The 19,440-nt window shown below is 40.8% G+C and overlaps 1 protein-coding gene and 1 long non-coding RNA gene across 2 annotated transcripts; both read left to right on the forward strand.

Annotated features, from left to right (window-relative positions):
* The first annotated feature begins 2,062 nt into the window (after window positions 1-2,062).
* On the forward strand, window positions 2,063-16,927 carry LOC309512746. Its single transcript, XR_014211165.1, has 2 exons — window positions 2,063-2,208; window positions 16,200-16,927. It is a non-coding gene; the product is annotated as an uncharacterized lncRNA (long non-coding RNA).
* Window positions 4,346-6,465, forward strand: LOC309511919 (uncharacterized protein). Its single transcript, XM_082187287.1, has 3 exons — window positions 4,346-5,005; window positions 5,207-5,320; window positions 5,768-6,465. The coding sequence occupies exons 1-3, from the start codon at window positions 4,615-4,617 to the stop codon at window positions 5,950-5,952; spliced, it is 690 nt and encodes a 229-aa protein (XP_082043413.1). The 5' UTR covers window positions 4,346-4,614; the 3' UTR covers window positions 5,953-6,465.
* Window positions 16,928-19,440: the final 2,513 nt, after the last annotated feature.

Raw genomic sequence — 19,440 nt, forward strand, 5'->3', positions numbered from 1 at the left:
GAAGCTAGACATCACCTTTTCTCGAATGGTACCAAGTCTCTCGAGAACCTGCCACCCACCCAAGCTGCATTGATTCAGCACATCAAAAGAGCACTTCTGCAGGCCAGCTTCTACTGGAATCAGGCAACCGCTGTCCAGCAAGATATCCCAGAATTTAATGCATGGGGATGGTTTCGGGACTCTACGAGCAAGACTTGGGAACCTTACTGGACTAATCTCAGAGACGCCAGTAAAGCCTGCACCATTCTCCTCCACTGTGGCTGCAAGACAGCATGTAGAGGGCACTGTAAGTGCTGTAAAGCCGGAGTTCGTTGCACTTCTATATGTGCATGTGAGGGTGCTTGTACAAACAATGATGGTGAAGACAATGAGAGATCCGGTGATTGTGAGTGATAATGATAATTCATGTGAGAGACCATGAGAATTCACTGTTGTTTTTTATGTTATTGCTGTTTTTTTGTTATGCTAAGCAAACCTTTAAGAGTTTTGGAAAAATTTACTATATTATTATTTTAACAATTTGACATAATATAAATATTGCCTTGCAATATTAATTGTGTCTTATTTTTTCTTATATGATTACACTTTGAAATGTATTCACCTGTGGTAAACTGAAAACCATTTAACTTTTATAAGGAAATGAATCAACATTGAGAATAACCTTCAAAGTTGTGGTAAAAAAAAGGATTTTCAACCACAGTCTTGAAAAGAATACAGGTTCCAGACTTACACAAGCATAAATATAAATATGCCAGTGGACTTCCTGTGGTCAATAAACATAACATAGACACCATATCCTCATTTGTAGCGCATTTGGTTCAAAATTTGTAGTCAAAACCGTTTTTTGGACAGCAGCCATATTGAATTTAGGGAATTTGGGGGGTCCTGATATACCCAATCATAAATGTAAGTATTCCTATGGGTTTCCCATGGTCAAAGAAGGTAAAATAGACATCAAGTTTGTATTTGTATCTCATCTGGCTCAAAAGCTATAGCCGAAACCCTTTCAGACGGCGGCCATATTGGATTTGGCCGCCATCTTGGTCTCAGGGACCATTGGCTCGGGCACCCTGGCTAAATCATTTCAGTATCCACTCAGCTACATCTGTGCCAAATTTGGTGCTTGTAGATGAATTTGCGCGAACAATGGTGTAAGGCCCCATACTACAGCCCAAACTGCTTTTTTGGACAGCGGCCATATTGGAATTGGAGGATCGAGGGGTCCAGATATACTGGGTCATAAATATAAACATTCCTATGTGTTTCTCATGATCAATTAAGCTGAAAAACATATCAAGTTTGTATTTGTAACTCATGTGGTTCAAAAGTTAAAGCCGGGACCCTTTTCGGGCGGTGGCCATATTGGATTTGGCCGCCATCTTGGCCCCGAGGGTCGCTGGCTCCGGCGCCCTAGCTAAATCATTTCGGTATGACCTGAGCTACATCTGTGCCAAATTTGGCGCTTTTAGATGAATTTGCGCGAAATTACCTATTTATGTGCTTAAGGCCCCCAACTAACAGTAGTTAACCCACCTGTGCGCTGATATTAGGACCTTCCTGGTCAGGTGGGACTGCAATGGTAGAGTCTTCTGCCTAATAAAATATCAAAATAATGCAAAAATATAAACTTAAGTTGTTTAAAATGCTAGATTTGGTATGAATGAATTAGTGAGAGTTTTACTGCAGTGCTTACCTGGATACATTTAATCTGGCGAGACTGAACAAAGACAATGGCCCATCTTCTGATTGGTTCATTTGCTGTGTAATAAATATAAAGTTAGACATGATGCAAAGGTCACTTATTTGATATAAAGTTAGCCAATTTTATAGAGATTTTATAAGATATTGTAAGCTACCTAGTCTGCACCAGTGGCTCCAAAGCAATTTTCACATATTGCTAATCATTTCAGCAAACTTATCTCAAAATATATCACAAATGGCCTACCTCCGGAATCTTGCTAGAACTGGCGCGAATTGGCGCTTTGTTGCAGTTGCCTTTAACCCTTTCGCACATACGATCACACCGGTGTGATCAGTCTAGGCTGGTCCCTGGAGCCAGAGCCATATAGAGAGAGAGTTGCGACAACTCCATTGACAACAATGGAACGCTTTTTTTACAGCAATGGCGGCTCGTGGAGCCCCTCAATAGTTCCCGGAAGTGGCAGCAGCGCGGTAGAACAGACCGTTTGTGATGGACTTTTATAAAAGGTAAGACGTTTAAAGAATACGATTGTATATTATCAGTACATCTGAATCAAATTAACTTGTATTAAAGCATGCTAGTTGATTATTGCTCTCTAAATTAGTAGTTTTAGGGGACGTTATCAGATAAAAGATAGGTCATTGGATAAAGTTAGTAGCGCATAACAAACCACGAACAGCCTATTAATGGTTAAACCCGTTCTATTAATGCAGTTTTATACTTTGTTGTGTAATAAGAGGGAAAGGCTTCTAAACAGGGGTTAAATAACATTGGGGAGTATGATATGTGGAAGTGATAAAATGAGAATATCCATTTCATTCCTCATTAAATGTGCAATAACAAAACAAAACAAAAACATTATTTAAAGGTAGGGTAGGTAATCCTGTTCAGAAACACTTTTTTTTATACTGGGTGAAATGGTCCTTCCATCCTGATAGTAGTCAATACATTATGTGTTTAGAAAAAGGAATGAAAAAAATCAGACCTCTGTAGCAGCTGCAGGACAGTAAAAACTCTGACCAATCACTGCCATTCGGTGCGAATGTAAAAAACCAATCAGATGCCTTCATGTCTCGTGCCCGCCCCGAGCCCCACTGCGCGCGCTGCCCGGCGTGCACTCATCACATGTCACCGTTCCCGGAAATATTCAGCTCAAAGCACCTGCATATGCAGTCAGCGAAGGCAAACAAGGCAAAAACTACTTCCTCGGACCCTGCCCGCGCTCTTGAACGACCTCCTCTGCTTCGCCCTCAACCCCGGACCTGTCCTCGAACCGACGATGCGGTACTTGTCTCCGGACTCGGAGTGTACGTTAGTCTTCATTAGAGTCAACAATGTTTTCATCATGGAAACTCTTACATGCAAAACACCGTATATGTTATGAATCTTACACGAAATTCATCTTCATCACAGTGTAACTGATGGTAATGGAAAAACGTGTATCAATGCAACCTGTTTTTGTTTTGCCTTATAAATATAGCTCGTTACCGAATGAAACTTTACCATTATCGATATGCTAGCTTGATAGTGAGTACTAAAAGAAATCTTATTTGTTTATATTCATAGTGATAAAGTTAGGTATTTTATTACATGTGATTCTGACATGATCATCATGATGTCACTGCAGGCCCGGGGTGGGTAATCGGGAGAATCGGGAGAATTCCCGGTGGGCCGCTTCACTTTTGGGCCGGTCGACGAAAAATTTTTTTTTTTTTTTTTGTCATGTTAGTTACATTAGGCTACACACATTCATTCCGCATCCTGACACCACAGCGCGCAGCCTCTGCATGGGTTGTACCATGAGAGGGAGTTCTCCCTCCCCTCCCATACAGTTGGTTGGGTCCATAGCCCGTCTTTTCCAAAACGTTTTCTCAGGTAGGCTACCGCGGCACCGCCGTCGCCTACCGATAGCTGGGCCGGCCCTATGGCGGAAAATCAATGACAAAATTAACGGAGCGCACAACTGATGCTGGCGCGCGCAGTAAATTACATCCGCGAGAAGATAACAGATCTACACGCGAGGAAATGGGAAATCGCGAGCTAATTCAAACCCTGCGCGCGCGCATGACATCTCCTCTGCACGCAATACAAGCCCTCGCGCGCGCATGATCATTCCCCACGCTCTCGCGCTTGATCTCCTGCATTTGCTCGCTCGAACACTTTTATTTTTGGCAGTCGATGGGCGGTTACTTAAAACTTACTGTTTTAATAACCTCAAATGTCATTAGGTATCACGTTTTTTTATTAAAAATGCATTGTTTTTGAATATTTTTGAATACAAATAAATCTGTAAACATTAGTTCAATATGCCTCTTTGTGGAAGAGTGGGATACATTTCAAATGCTTTCTTTCTTTCTTTCTTTCTTTCTGCTTTTGTTAATTTATCAACCTATCCTTGTGGAATAGTGGAACATTTTTTGTTAACTTTCTCAGCTTAAGTGAATTATTATCTAACCTTTACATTATTTGTTGAACCATGTTATTAATAAAAACTACACAATAGTAAGAGCTGAACTGTTGCTTCATTTATCCAATTTGGAAAAACTGCTAATTTGGAATTCCACCATGGAAAAAGAGGGCCGGTCTTGGGCCTGCAACTCCCGGGCTGAAAAGTGGCCCCACTCCGGCCCTGTGTCACCCCTTTTCCACCAAGGCAGAACTGGTGCTGGTTCGGAGCCAGAGCCTAGTTTCAAATCGGTTCTTTGTTTTTCCACCGCCAAAGCACCAGCTCCGAACCAGTAAAAGTGGTTCTTAAGTAGCACCAAATCATTGCAGGGTCTAGAACGGAGCCAAGAAAGAACCGCTTGCGTCAGAGGCTGGGGGCGGGGTTACCGTGGCCAACAAGACTGAAGAGAAACTTGTGACCGCCATTTTCAAATAGCAGCTAATCGAGCTAACAGCAGCTAAACACGATGGACGCGATTAAACTAAAACAGCAGTGGTCAGACGACGAAACTAGCTGCTTTCTTGCACTTTGGTCCTCTTCTGAAGTCCAGAGTAAGTTAGACGGGGCTTCGCGGACGAAACCGGTTTTGCAGAAAATACAAAGAGAAATGGCTGAAGCGGGGTTCGACCGGAGCCTCGAACAGATAAGCAACAAACTAAAAAAGGACTACAGGGACCAGAAAAAGGATCTCGGTCGAAGCGGAAATGGTCGCCCACGTCGAAACACACATTTCGACGTTCTGGACTCTGTCCTCGGCGATAGGCCGGCATGCCAGGTGACCGGGGCCCTGAACTCTGCAACAGTAATGCTCGAGTCAATAGTGGATGATTCGCTGCAGCAAAGTTGTAATGATCCTGGTAAGTTCTTTTTTATAAGTTCTTTTTTTATTGTACTTGTTCTTAGCAAGTTCTTTTAGCTGTTTAGTAAGTTTCTAATTTATTACATCAGTGTTTGCAATGTGGCTAGCTAGGATTGTATTACATGTTTATCACAGAACAGTGTGTAAAGTGTAATGGAGAATTTTTTTTTTAAATCACTGTCTTTTTTTATAAATATAGAACTGTCTGCCATCAACGAACGTTATGATGACAATGTTGAGTTGCCGCCACCGCTGGGCTGCAGCTCTCCCGCGCCGTCGTGTAGCAGCTCTGGAGAAGCATCTTCAGAACGGGGTAAGTGCAAATGGTCTCACCATACACTATGCAAACATTGAGATGTGTCTGTAAAATATATATATATATATTTTCTGTTACATATCTGTATATTACTATCAGGTACTGAAATAATGTTTTTCTTCATTTAACTTAAATGAACAGCAATACAAAGTGCTTTATGTAACAATTCAATTGTATTACCTTAAACGAAAAGTATAGAATTTTTAAAAAAAGTTTAAAATAGAATATATAGCCTAGTCAATCTGACATTATCTTGCTATATGCAATATAATGTTGATGCTTAATTATGGCACATGAGCAAAATCTGAAGTGATATTGATTTAGTATGATGCTATATATAATTAATATAGTAGATGCATACGTGTAATTCCCTGCAGAAAACAATTATTTGCAATGCTATGACAACACATTGATGATCTGTTATCTGCTTATTGTTGTACACAGGAAAAAGGAAGAGAGATAGTACCTCAGAACTGGTGCAATATTTAGAAAGGGCAGATGAGAGGTTCTTGCAGCACAGCAAGGAAATGGATGATGCCTTGCGTCAGGACATGAGAGCGGACACGCATTCTCTGCTTGGACTCATGGGGCGCATGGTGGCCGTGATGGAGGCAGGAGTGCAAAAATGATTGCAGACAATTCGCAGATGAGAGGTTCTTACAGCACAGAAACGGATGATGCCTTGCGTTAGGACATGAGCGGACACATTGTCTGCTTGGGCGCATGATGGCCGTAATGGAGGCACAAGTGCACAAAATATTTGCAGTATTTTTGGTTGCTGCTTTTTATGTAACTTTATTTAAATTATTTACAATTTTTGTTTTCACTTACTGCACTTTATATTTTTCTAAGTTTTATAAAGATTTCTATTGGTTGTTTTTGTTTAAATAAACATGTTTATTAATGCAAATGTCTGGTTCAGTTTCTTTAACACTTATTTGCCATATACACAGCAAATATTGTATATGGTTTTGTGTTTTTAATGCAATTTAGTCTATTTTCATATAAATGTGACATTAAACATGTTAATCAGGGGAAGCGATTAGCTGCATATAAAAATCTATAACATTTCACCATTAAATATGATTAAAATCCAAATTAGTTCATGATTGGAAGTTAACTTGGTGGTTTAAAGTGAATTGAGGAAAGGTGTAGGCTAATATTTTAAATTGTGTTTGGTGCTAATTGTAGCTCTATTCATCTGTCGTGCAGGAGCTATATCTATTTCACAATATATTTTGCATACGAATTCACAATATTTGGTTTAGAAAGGCTTCAGATAATAGGTGGATAGTGGGCTTTAAGTGGAGTTGATGGCAAGCCATAATGCCTGAATAAAGGCTATAATGGTTGAATTCAAACAAAAGAATATTTACAAAAGAATCTCATGCCGGTCAGAAGTGTGAAAGTTCAAGTCAATCGTTGATTGAGGACCATAAAGCAAGAATTGAGCAGTTAGTCAAGTAGGTGTTTACAGGGCAATCAAATGGTTTATGAAATTATTCACAAAATGCAAGTTTTAGAGATAATAGGGTTTATTCAATGGATGAGAATATAATACAATTTAGGAAAGTGCAGATGTCCTTAAACACAAACAACAGTTGTTAAAATATGGCATTGGTGTATTCAAAGAATCACTCGTTCCCTCTGTTAAAATACATCATTAATGCAGCTCTGATGTCAGCCCCTTCTGTGTTTGCACGCTCAGGTAATCTCTGAACAGGAGGTTCAATGTTTAGAGTCCTGTCTGGGTGTTCTTCAATGAAATTATCACCATGTTCCTCACAAATGTTATGGAGCACACAGCAGGTCAGTGCAATCTTCTTGCTCAGCTCCAGCTTGCAGTCATTTCTTTTTAGGAGGCACCTCCATCGTCCTTTTAATCTCCCAAAAGACATCTCCACAACCGATCGTGCACTGCTCAGCCTGTAATTGTATGTGTGCTGTTCAGGGGTCAGTCTGCCAGTGTCGGAAAAGGGCTTCATGAGCCAATTCTGCATGGGGTATGCCGGATCACCAATCAGGTAATGTCCAACATCACAGCCAGAGATGGTCACTTTGTTTTGCCCTAGTAATTCCCCATCACTTAGGGCCTCCCACAAATGTGACTGTCGTAGAACTCTGGCATCATGCACACTCCCTGGATAGCCAACACAAACATCCCAGAAAAGACCTTTGCCATCCACAACTGCTTGCAGAACGATAGAATGCCAGCCTTTACGATTAAAATAGTCTCGTGGATAATCCTCTGGTGCAATTATTGGAATGTGGCTGCCATCAATTGCACCCACACACTGTGGAACTCTCCAACGATTATTAAAGAAAGTGGCCATTTCTAGCAACTTTTCAGCATCAGGAAATCTTATGTGGATGGGAAGGAGTATTGTGATGACTGTGCTGCAGAATTCCTGAACACAATTAAATACAGTGCTGAGACCTACTCCAAAAAGATGGCTGATTGTCCTGTATTCAACACCGGTGGCGAGTTTCCAAATGGCAATTGCCACACGCTTTCGGATTGGGACACACACACGGTAGTTTGTGTTTCTTCTCCCCATGGCATGCTTGACCTGACTGCAGATGTACTCAAACGATTCTGGGGATACGCGGAAATTCTGCATGAATTGTAACGGGGTGAAATCCGGAACAATTGTGTCCCACCAGTGATCAGATCGTGGGTATGCCCACATTACTGGTGACCTCCGCCTTGCCTTCAGCTGCAAGATTGCCTGTAAAGATAAATAAATATATATAAATAAAAGTTTCATTTATGGGCAATATGTATATTTTCTATAAAGTATACAGTGCAGTATAAATACTATAAAAACAGTTGAGCTGTAACAGTGAAGCATTTATTAATTCATCTATAAGTACTACTTATAAGACAGGGCTACTTTATTTATAAGGTTTTATTCAGTCTTTTTAGGTTCATTGTGTTTTCAGACAACTTATTTTCATAGCCTTCTTGTCCAGTGAAAACCATGTATAAATCTAAATTTGGACATTTTTTTTAATAGGCTACACATTACATCTGCAGTTATAGTAAAAACATAATAATAATAATAAAGCCTATAATAAAACAACACTGACACTGGTCACATTTTTCTGCAGATTATCTAGTTTTATTACTGTGAGTGGTTTTTGCTTGTAACATAACGTATACAGTTTTTACAAAACGGCATCGTTATTGTTAAGTAGGTTTATGGACTGTATTGACTGGTTCTGACTTAGTTGGGATCATCACGGGGCATCGGTAAGAATGCACAAAAGTCCAAAAGTCCAATCACTGTTTTAATAGTAGGATCAAGCCATCACCATACTCAGGGCATGCATGAACAGATGCAATGTGATTTTAAGGGTGTGTGAGTGTGGTTTATATAATAAAAACAGAAATATAAAATCAGTTTACAGTAATAAATGATAAACATTTTACTCAAAAAGAATAAACACGTGAGGATACATGGCTATAAAATGTAAACAATTGAGTATAAATATACACGTGACTATCGTCTTATAACCATATCTCAATCCAGTGTAATCTTTACGATGCACATAAATATGGCTTAATAACAAATGTAAATTGTAAACACTAAAGTAAACATATGGAAAAAATATGAGTCGTTATCATTAATTCACTTATACAGCGCGCATCGGAACACACGTGCAAAGATAATGCACACAGTCATACCGCTAACATTAGCTTCACGGGAATCCGAAAACACTCAACATCAGAACGTTTCAACACATAATACACCAAATAGCAATATACACAAGATTAAAGACGGTATATGTGGAAATTAAACTTACTTTCAAAGTTACGCACACTCATCTATGGCTTGAATACACGCGAGCCTTCCACAGCTTTCAAGCGAAACATAAGTTACGTCAAACTCTGGGGGCGGGACTAAGTTACGACTGTCAATCATTCACAACCCACCAATAAGAATTAACAGAGCCTTTTCAACAGCCGCCCCAATTTACGTTGTAAATTCTACTTTAGAAAAGGCTTATAAGTCTTTGTTATCATCAGGTAGTGGTGGCAAACAGATAAGTTTACTCACTGGTCGGATGTATTTCCGACCCTGCACTTGTACTTCAGCAGTTCTGATTTTCCCATCAGCACCGGGTACTGTGGCTGAGACCTTACCCACTGGCCAGAGGGCTCGAGGCAATTGGTGATCCACAATCATCACTACTGTCCCGGTCTTTAGATCTTTGCCAGTCTCAGTCATCCACTTTGTACGAGTTTGCAGTTCAGGCAAGTATCTCTTGATGAAGTGGGCCCAAAAATGGTCGGCAAGGACCTGGCTATGTCTCCAGCGTTTTCTGCTAAGTAATTCGGACTCAGGGTATACAATTTGGGGTAAATCAGGGTCTGGCCGCCCCAATAACAGGCTGTTTGGAGTGATGGGGTCAACATCTGCTACGTCCGATGACACGTAGCCAAGGGGTTTGGAGTTTAACATGCCTTCGATCTCTGTAAGCACTGTACTAAGCACTTCCTCAGTTACATGTTGGGCTCCAAGTGTAACATTGAGAGCAGATTTTAGAGACCTGATCTCCCTCTCCCATAGTCCACCAAAATGAGGAGCTCCAGGGGGATTGAATTTGAACTGAATTTTCTGCTTTGCAAGCTGACTTTGCAGATTGGGTTGCATGGCTGCAAATGCTTCTGATAGTTCCCTTTCTCCTCCTTTGAAGTTTGTTCCCCGGTCAGAATAGAGTTCATGGGGAGTTCCTCTGCGTGCAATGAATCTGCGTAGGGCCATGAGGAATGAATCTGTATCAATTTTAGGAAGTAAATCAATGTAGACTCCTCTGGTCGTCATACATTTAAATATGATCCCCCACCGTTTTTCATTGCGCCGGCCTACTTTGATTGTGAAAGGCCCAAAACAATCAACACCTGTCGAATAAAAAGCTGGGCGGTAGAGACGGAGTCGGGCTGGTGGTAAATCAGCCATTTTCGGCACTTCAGGCTTTCCACGCCATTTTTTGCATTCACGACACTGATGTTGGTGCCGCCGTACTGCTTCTCGCCCTCTAATGATCCAGTATTTACGGCGTAACTCAGCAAATACTCTTTCTGGGCCAGGATGATGAAGTTTTTCATCATAATGTTGGATCAGGAGTTGACTGAGTGGGTGTTTGGGATCAATGACAATTGGATGGGCAGTATCTGGCCTAAGCAGCTCACTACGTCGCAAACGGCCACCAACTCTTATGAGCCCAGTAGACTGGTCAATCTCTGGTGCAAGTGAGACTAATCTGCTGTTGGAAGGCAAAGATTTACCACATGTTAATATATCAAGTTCAACTGGGAAACACATAGCTTGGGCTTGTTTCAAGAGTGAAATCTCAGCAGCTACATAGTCTTGGGCGAATAAATCTCTTGTCTGATTGGCTTGTTTTAACAGTTTCTGTGCTTCATGTTCCACCAGTTGATCAAAACTGCGGTATGGTGAGAATTCTTGCATTATGTCGGAGAAATTTACTGTGGTCAGGCTGCAGAAGGTTACTTTCTTCTCTTCATCTGTGCTGTCTGGGACCAATTCCTCCGGGTCATTAGACCAGGTACTTGGGTCTTGCCACAAAAAATGTGGTCCTTGTTTCCAGTGACTTGGCACTGATAGTTGGTGAAGTGTTTTACCATGGGTAATGTCATCTGCAGGATTGTTTTCAGACTTCACATAATGCCATGCTTGAGAAGCAGTCAGCTCCTGAATTTCTGCAATTCTTGTGCCCACAAACACTTTATATCTACATGAATCTGATTGAATCCAAGATAAAACTGTCTTTGAGTCACTCCACAATGTCACCTGTTGAATGTTCAGGGTGAGTTCCTTTTCCAGAAGTCTTGCCAATTGAGCCCCACTGAGTGCTGCACAGAGTTCTAGCCGGGGAACAGATAACTGCCGCTTTGGTGCCACCCTTGATCTTGCTGTGATAAATGCAACCTCAACTTGGCCTTGAGGACTCTCTGTTCTAAGGTACGCCACTGACCCATAAGCATTATTAGAAGCATCACAGAATATGTGGATGTCTCTTTTGCACACTTTAGAATCCAGTTCTGTGCTAGTGTAGCATCGTGGTATAGCAATCTTGTTCAGGTACTGCAATTCTTCTTCCCATTCACGCCAGGCTTGCAAGAGGTCACTTGGTAGCAATGGGTCATCCCACTCTCGTTTTTTATCCCACAGTCTTTGTATCAGTACTTTGGCTCTAGTTGTGAAGGGGATAATGTAGCCTAGTGGGTCATACTGACTAGCTACGACCTGATAGACATACCTCATTGTAGGAACTTGTGGTTCCTTCAGCCGAGCTTTGTAACCAAGTGTGTCTGCTTGGCAAAGCCAATGTAGACCCAAGGTAGATTCGGAGACATCCCATTGCTTTTCAGTAAGCCAAAGCTCATTTCTCTCAGATCTGGCTTCTACAGGAAGGTGTGCAACGACAGAAGGAATGTTGCTAGCCCACTGTCTTAACTCGAACCCACCAGAAACTAAAAGAGCTTGAAGCTTGTTCACCAGTTCAGTCGCTTTGTCAGTAGAAGTTACACTCTGCAGGAAATTGTCCACATAGAAATGTTTCTCTACAGCCACACGTGCGTCTTCTCCTGGAACAGTGTTCTCTTGGACATGTTTTAGGACAGCAAATGTTGCGCAGCATGGGCTGCATGTAGTCCCAAAAGGCAAAACCTGCCACTCATAGACATTGACTGGTGTATCACGCTGCATGTTTCTCCACAGAAATCTGAGAAGTGGTTTATCCTCTGGGAGCAGACGAATCTGGTGAAACATGCCCTTGATATCACTTGTGATGGCAATCGCATGCTCTCTGAAACGGAGTAACACTCCTAGTAAAGTGGAAGTGAGGGTAGGCCCAGCTAGGAGGTACTCATTGAGGTTATGGCCTTGGTACTGAAAGGAACAGTTGTACACTACTCTGTGCTTTCCATTATGGTGTACCATGTGGTGCGGTATGTACCATGATTCAGGGCTGTGATCAACTGCTTCAGCAGCCAGCTTGACAACATAACCAGATTGATCCAGCCTTTCAATTTCCTGGTTATATGCCTTTGCATGTTCGGGACTTTTACTGAGACGCCTTTCTAATGCTCTGAGGTTGGGGAGAACAGACTCTTTAGGTGCTTTCAATTTGGGCATGTCCCTTTTCCGCAGAAGCGGTGTGGCGTAACGAAGCACTCCATTTACATTTACCCTTGCAGTCTTGGTCTCAAGCAGAGTGATGGCCTCCTGATCACAACGTGAGCGTGTCACCACCTTCTCATTGCGGTATGGTAATATGTCAAGCTGCCAGAGTCTCTCCACATGTTGCAACAGCTCTGATGAGGTGGAAGTCACAGATGTGAAAAGGCATTGATGCTCTGGGATTTGGTGCTGGAGTACATTGGCTGGCCCTTGCAGTGTCCAGCCTAATCTGGTCCTTATAGCAGCTGGCCCGCCTGGTGGGCCGAAGTGAACTGGCTCCATGGGGATGATTAAATGGTGATGATCAGAGCCTATAAGCAACAATGGCTGAACCTGAGAAAAGGCATGAAGAGGCAGTCCTTGGAGATGCTGGTATTTCCTTTGCAGAAGGGTAACTGGATGTGAATGCTTGGCCAAGCCAAAATTCTCAGCTGTAAAGGCACCCGTTATCTTGAACCTTTTGCTTGGCTGAAATGCTGGGGACAGAGTGAAAGATACTCTTGTACCTTGTATGACTTGGGTGTCATGTCGAACTGTTCTCAAAGAGAGTGTTTCAGTCTGTCCATTAAGTTTAAGCTGCTGTGCTGCACCATGAAGCAGGATTGTACGTTCAGAGCCATCGTCCAAAATAGCATAAGCCATCATTGAATTTTTGCCATTACGCAACAGCACTTTACAAATTTTCAGAAGGACTTGGCTGCCACCTGCTGGACGATCTAGGTATAGCATCTGACTCTCTTGGGGTCTTTCGTGATTGTGCTTCATCTCTGTTGATTTGCTGTTGATGTCATGCAAAACAGTTAGATGTTTGCCATTGCAAGTTTTACATGTGGCTTTCAATCTGCACTGAGCTGCCTGATGTTTCCGTCCGCATCTCCAACATCTCTTATTTGACTTAATCCAGTTAGTTTTGAGCTCACTGGTTAACTGTGTGAAGTTACTGCACTGGTTAAGATAGTGGTGATTATTGTCACAGTAATGACAGTACACATTCTTGACGGGGTTTTGAAATTCTGATGGTTTTGCAACTGGAGGGTTTGTGGACTGATCCACACCATGCAAAATGGCTGCTGTCTGAAAAATGTGCTTACGCTGTCGCGGAGCTTCTTTCTGCTGACTAACATGTCCCCTCATTTCACTAGTATTGAGTTTACAGTCAGTGGGCTGCACCTGCAGCTCGAACTCAAGCCAGTGTGAAAAGTCGAGCAGGTTTGGAATTGGGTTTCTGAGTGGGTGAACATACCTCTTGAAGTTAGCCTTGAGATCGTGAGGGAGTTTAGACATGAGTCTTGCCACATGTGAACCACACTGCAATTCAATAGCTCCCTTCTCATCCAGCTGGTCAAGCATACCCACTAATGCTCGAACTCTGAGGGCAAACTTACGAAAGGCCTGAGTGTCTCCACTGCGAATATTTGGCCCGTCCATCAAGTCAGCAATTTTCTGCAACGCCAATTGATGTGGCTGTCCATAATGTTCAGTCAGCGATTGCATTGTTTGGGTGTATGGATAACGGGAGTTGCTGTAAGAATCAGCGATTAAAAGGGCCTCTTCAAATTTCAAATGCTCAAGCAGAATTTGATATTTAAACTGTTCAGTAGCATCGTATGGCAGCAAATTGTCAAGAGATATTTTGAGTCTAGCAAACTGTCGTGGGTCTTCCACTGTGAAATCTGGTATTGAAGGGTTCGGACCTCGGTAAATGCTCTCTCTGGTGGGAGGAGAATGAGAGCGTTGAATGAAGTCTCTTGGATGATAATGATGTCTTGGGTGGTAATCAATTTGTTCTCTAAATCTGAAGTCAGCTGCAGCGGAAGGATGACGTATTTGTGGCTTTGGTGGGATATGTCTTTGGTCATGTGCAAAGCTTGCGCTTTGTGCAGCGTGTACACTTATCTTGTGCTGAGGTTGCGATGTACATGGATTTGGCGAATTTGGTTGATATTGCACATACCTGTTCTTTGATGTGGGCTGCAGTCTCATTTCTGAAAGTTCACCTGACAAATTAATTTCACAGTCTAGCTCCTCATCTGCCGACTCTTCCTTTCCGTCATCCATAACTGATTTTCTAGTCTCTTTAGAAATCTGATTACTCATTTGAGCTACTGCTAACTTGCTTAGACGTGGAGTTGGGACAGGAGAAGGTTTCTTAACTGCATTTGTCAATGAGTGAGTGCGAGGAAAAGGCACAGGACACTGTGATGAGTCTGTTTCATCCCTTTCAGAGCTGTGTTTCATGTCCTCAATGGTTTTATGCAGGCGTCTGTTCTCTTCTCGTAGCTGCCAAATCACTGTTTGAGCATCTCGTTCTTCATACTGGTCTCCAGTATCCTCAGTAACATCACCTCGGTTAGTAGCATGCCACCTGGTGAAGGGTGTCATCCCGACAGCACCCTCATTTCCTGACTCCCAGCGGTAAGGCTCTGGCTGCATCCTGGAAGTAGGTGGATATGTATGCTGGAAGCCGCTATATTCCACCTCATAATCTTCCAAGTGGCGTGGGGGGCGTGTCAATCATTCACAACCCACCAATAAGAATTAACAGAGCCTTTTCAACAGTTATACTTATTCAACCAATGCTTAATACATATTTATTTAACTACAATGTGATCGATTATCAGCAAAGTCGATGCTAGGAGGTTAGCAACATGCTGAGGCTAAAATATAAATCTCAGGCTAAAGTCGGCATCTTATTGTTAAAAATAAATGTTATGTACATACCGTTACTCTCGCCTGTAATCTCCGTCTGTACAAATAATGGCGAGCCGCGCGAAAACGTTGGATCCGCCGTGTTTGGATGCCGATGTAGGTCCGCAAAGCCATGAACATCAATAGCAAAGCAACGTCCGCCATTGTTGATGATGTGTTTGTGTTTGGCGCCGCCGCGCTAGCGTTGCTGGGAAAGATGAGACGTAGCTGTGACGTAAGACCTGGCTCTGCGCTGGCTCTTTTTCCTGTGGAAAAGCAAACCGGTTCTTTGGAGGCTCGTCAGTCGAACCAACTCTGAACCGGCACTAGCTCTAGCTCCGAACCAGCACCTGGTTCTTGTTGGTGGAAAAGGGGTAACTGCGCTCCTTCCTCTCCACTCGTCTCAGGTAATAAATGCGTCTTGTTCCAGCCTGAGCGTTTGGCGTCGCGCGTTCATGTGTTTTGGGGGCGTGGCTTTGGAAGGAGCTCAGAAGGGAGGGGGTGGAGTGAATGGAAATAATGAGCTGTGTTTATTGCAGATTAAAAGGTCTACAGTCACTCGATTTTTATATTTTCTTTTTCAGAGTACTTACATTTTAATTATGTATTGGTATATAAAGACAGTTTAAACAAATTTGGAATGTTTTTTTTTTTAGAAAAATGATTACCTACCCTACCTTTAAGATTGCATTTTTGAGTAACAAAAACGTATGGGTGGAGTTTAGACATTGTGTTTCTGTTGACTATTAGGCTGTCTATATTATGTTTCAGCTCAGCTGATTTTTGGATTGATGGGAAAGGGAAATGGAAGTTTATTTGTGAGATTAAAAACAATGCTTAAAAGCAGCAAGCCATTTAAAAAAACAAATCACACTAGACTTAACGGGGAATAATACTAAATACCACAACATGTAATATAGACTACTACTGTATATAATTTGTCCCGTTTTTGTCTCCTTTATCTCTCTCAACACAAGAAGCTCAAAGGGATTCAGTGGATCATGAAGACTCCCTGCACTGACGCTGTACCCTCACCTTCAGTTTCAGCATATTTTCTCCTCTCTGTGTCAGACACCACAAGAACAACATAGAGGAAATGACAGACAACATGCTTGACGTGCAGTTTATTAGACATTTATAAATCCCATTGTGCTAAATCAATGCAAAAGTATATATATATATATATATATATATATATATATATATATATATATATTAAAACTGATGTAATGTATATTTTTGAGTAGTGAACTTTGACTTTTTGAAATTTAAACAAGTTTCAGCTGTAAACATTTCTAAATGTTTAAATTCACCTGACATGGAAAGTGTACCAACCTACCCATACTTGAAAGCAGTTTTTACCAGTATTTGAGAGATCTACAACCCTTTTCACTCATCATTAAGGCTCCTCTGGACGATGCATTATCATGTATACTTTAATTACTATAATAAAATAACCAAATAAATAGGTTTTATAGATTAAAGTGATGTAGGTCATGAATTTATCAAATTATGTTAAAAGTAAATGCACATGGACATTAATGAAATAATGTGTGTGTGTGTAATAATCATGTTTTGTTTGAAAATATAATATTATACATTCATATATTATGTATTAATTTATACAGTAATAAGTGCATGGGGTGCATAAGCATTGTAAACATTAAGATTAATGAAATTTCACTTAATTAAATTCTACATTTTACTTGTTTGCAATGGATTTTTTTAAGACAATCACCTGTTACCTGCAAGTCTCTGTCCTTGTGAAACCATAGTGAACATTACGTGATACCTTTAAATAACATTCTAGTTTAAGAACAAAAAATAGTCAAGTCAAGTCATCTTCATTTATATAGCGCTTTTAACAATGTAGATTGTTTCAAAGCAGCTTTACAGAGATACACGTATAATTTATGGTAACAGAGATTGTTTTGGCTTTATAGCGGTTCTTTAATAAAGTTATTTTCCAGCTAAAGTTATTGTTCATTGATTCGCTTCCGTCGGAACGATCATTTGTTATTAAATTATGGGCCGCTAAGACGACACCATTCTCTCTACACAGACTTTAAACGCGAAACTAAATGAAATACTTGAAATACTTCAAAACAACTGCAACACGGTCTTTAACCAAGGTAACAGTTAACATACGTAGCCAGAAATATGTTAACAAACGGCAGGCAATGCTGGTTGACCACTATAAACATTAAATACTAGCAGATTTGTATCTTTTAAAAATAAAATTACTGTAACTACAAACACATACTACATTCACATATCAGTGTATTATATACATATTGTAAATCAATTAATTTATTGACTACAAACTACCAAAAATCAACGTGACAACTAAGCATTTTGAATTTCCGTTGTCGCAACTCTCTCTCTCTATATGGCTCTGCCTGGAGCGTACGATCACACCTGTGTGATTAGAACGGTCAGTGCATGACGTGATCAACTGCTAAATTCAAATGTGCTTTGGCGCGTTGGCTGGCGCTGAGCCAGAGACAGGCGCGCTCAGAGCTGTCATACATCACAACTTTTCAGTGTTTTCAACCACATAATGTTTATTTTAGGTTTCAGACATATAAGTACTTAAAACAATACATTTAGAGTTTGTAAAGGAAGAGACAATAATAATCCTTTCCATTATCATTAGTTTTATTCATATCAGATACACATTGTGTAAGTAACTTTAAAGTTTACTCTATTCTTCTCCCAGTTCACCTGCCACTTACTTTTATGTATTTCGGGAGAAGTGGATGAATTCACGTGTTGTAAATCCAACAGATCCGATTCTCTGAACTGTGTCTGCGGCACAAACTAAGATGGCGGCGCCCATCGCGCATACAGCTTGTCGCTACTCGATCCGTACCGGTAACACGATCTGTACTGCGCATGTGCGAGAACGAAGTTTTTCTGCCACTTCCTGTCATCGTCAATGTTTTTACGACAACGTCACTGTCACTACTCGATCCGTACTTTACTGTCATGATTTATACTGTACTGTCCTGCATGTGCGAAAACATGGATTCTTTGGCATTTTATGTGAAAGTTCAAGAATGTGTGTGAGTGTGTGAGAGCGAGCGAGTGAGAGCGTGTGTGTGAGAGTGAGCGAGTGAGAGTGTGTGTGAGAGTGAGCAAGTGTGCGAGGGAGGGAGGGATGGATATAGATGGAGGGGTAGATGGATGGATAAATAGATGGAGAGAGAGATGGAGGGATGGATGATATATGGATGAATTAATTTATTAATAAAAAAAAAATTTTATCTTGTGTGTTTGTGTTTTCTTGAGTGCAGACATTTGTTAAAAGTATGCTGAAATAAGTAGAACAAACCTTTACCAAATGAAATATTACATGTAGTAATATTGTAAATATTACAATATATTACAATATTACTTTTTGCAGAGGAGGCTGATCGCACACTACAACCATCATACTGCGCACACTTAATGCAATCTGTATTTCCCATACATAAACTATTTATTTCTCCATTTGTTTAATTGAATCAATTTAATGTAACCTTGATATATATATATATATATATGTCAAGGTTTTTTTATCATTTTTTTATTTTTTTTATTTTTTTTATGTTAAAATAATCACTAGTAAATAACTATTTCCGATACGGGTCTTTTTTTTTTTTTTTTTGATGTAAAATTTACAACAATAACTGGCTTATACAGAATTGCCAAAAATATGAGTGGAAACGGAGCACGTAGAATAACACACAACTTTAGGGAGAAGAAAATAAATTAAAGTTAAAATAAAATAAAATAAACAATTGAGCGTCAGCGTCAGTTCTGGCAGGCCAGGTAGTCAAGACGCTGCTAATGCTGTTTGCTAACAACACTGTCCCGTCAGCTGATCTGCTCCAGCTGAGCTGCATTAGCTCGTTAACTCCCCTCGCTGCTCAATGGCCAAAGCTCAAACAAGGCGCCCTATTTAAAGCACATTCAGTTTGCTCATACATGCTTGCTGCTCGCTTCTGCTGATCTGTACGCTGGTAAAAGCTGTTTAATTCCTTCATCTAGCTGTTTCTCAGAAGGTGGCTTAGTCATCTCTTCATAGCGCTTACACTGTAGACTGTCAAAACAGTTCAAAGTCAGATAATTCTAGGTAACAGCATGTTTTAGCTATTGCAGTCTTGAATAATCATTTCAGTTATTAATTAATAATTTTACCATAATATAAATTGCTAAATTAGGCTGGCTCAGACG

The sequence above is a fragment of the Leuciscus leuciscus genome (assembly GCF_965113295.1).
Source record: "Leuciscus leuciscus genome assembly, chromosome: 13".
Lineage (NCBI taxonomy): Eukaryota > Metazoa > Chordata > Actinopteri > Cypriniformes > Leuciscidae > Leuciscus > Leuciscus leuciscus.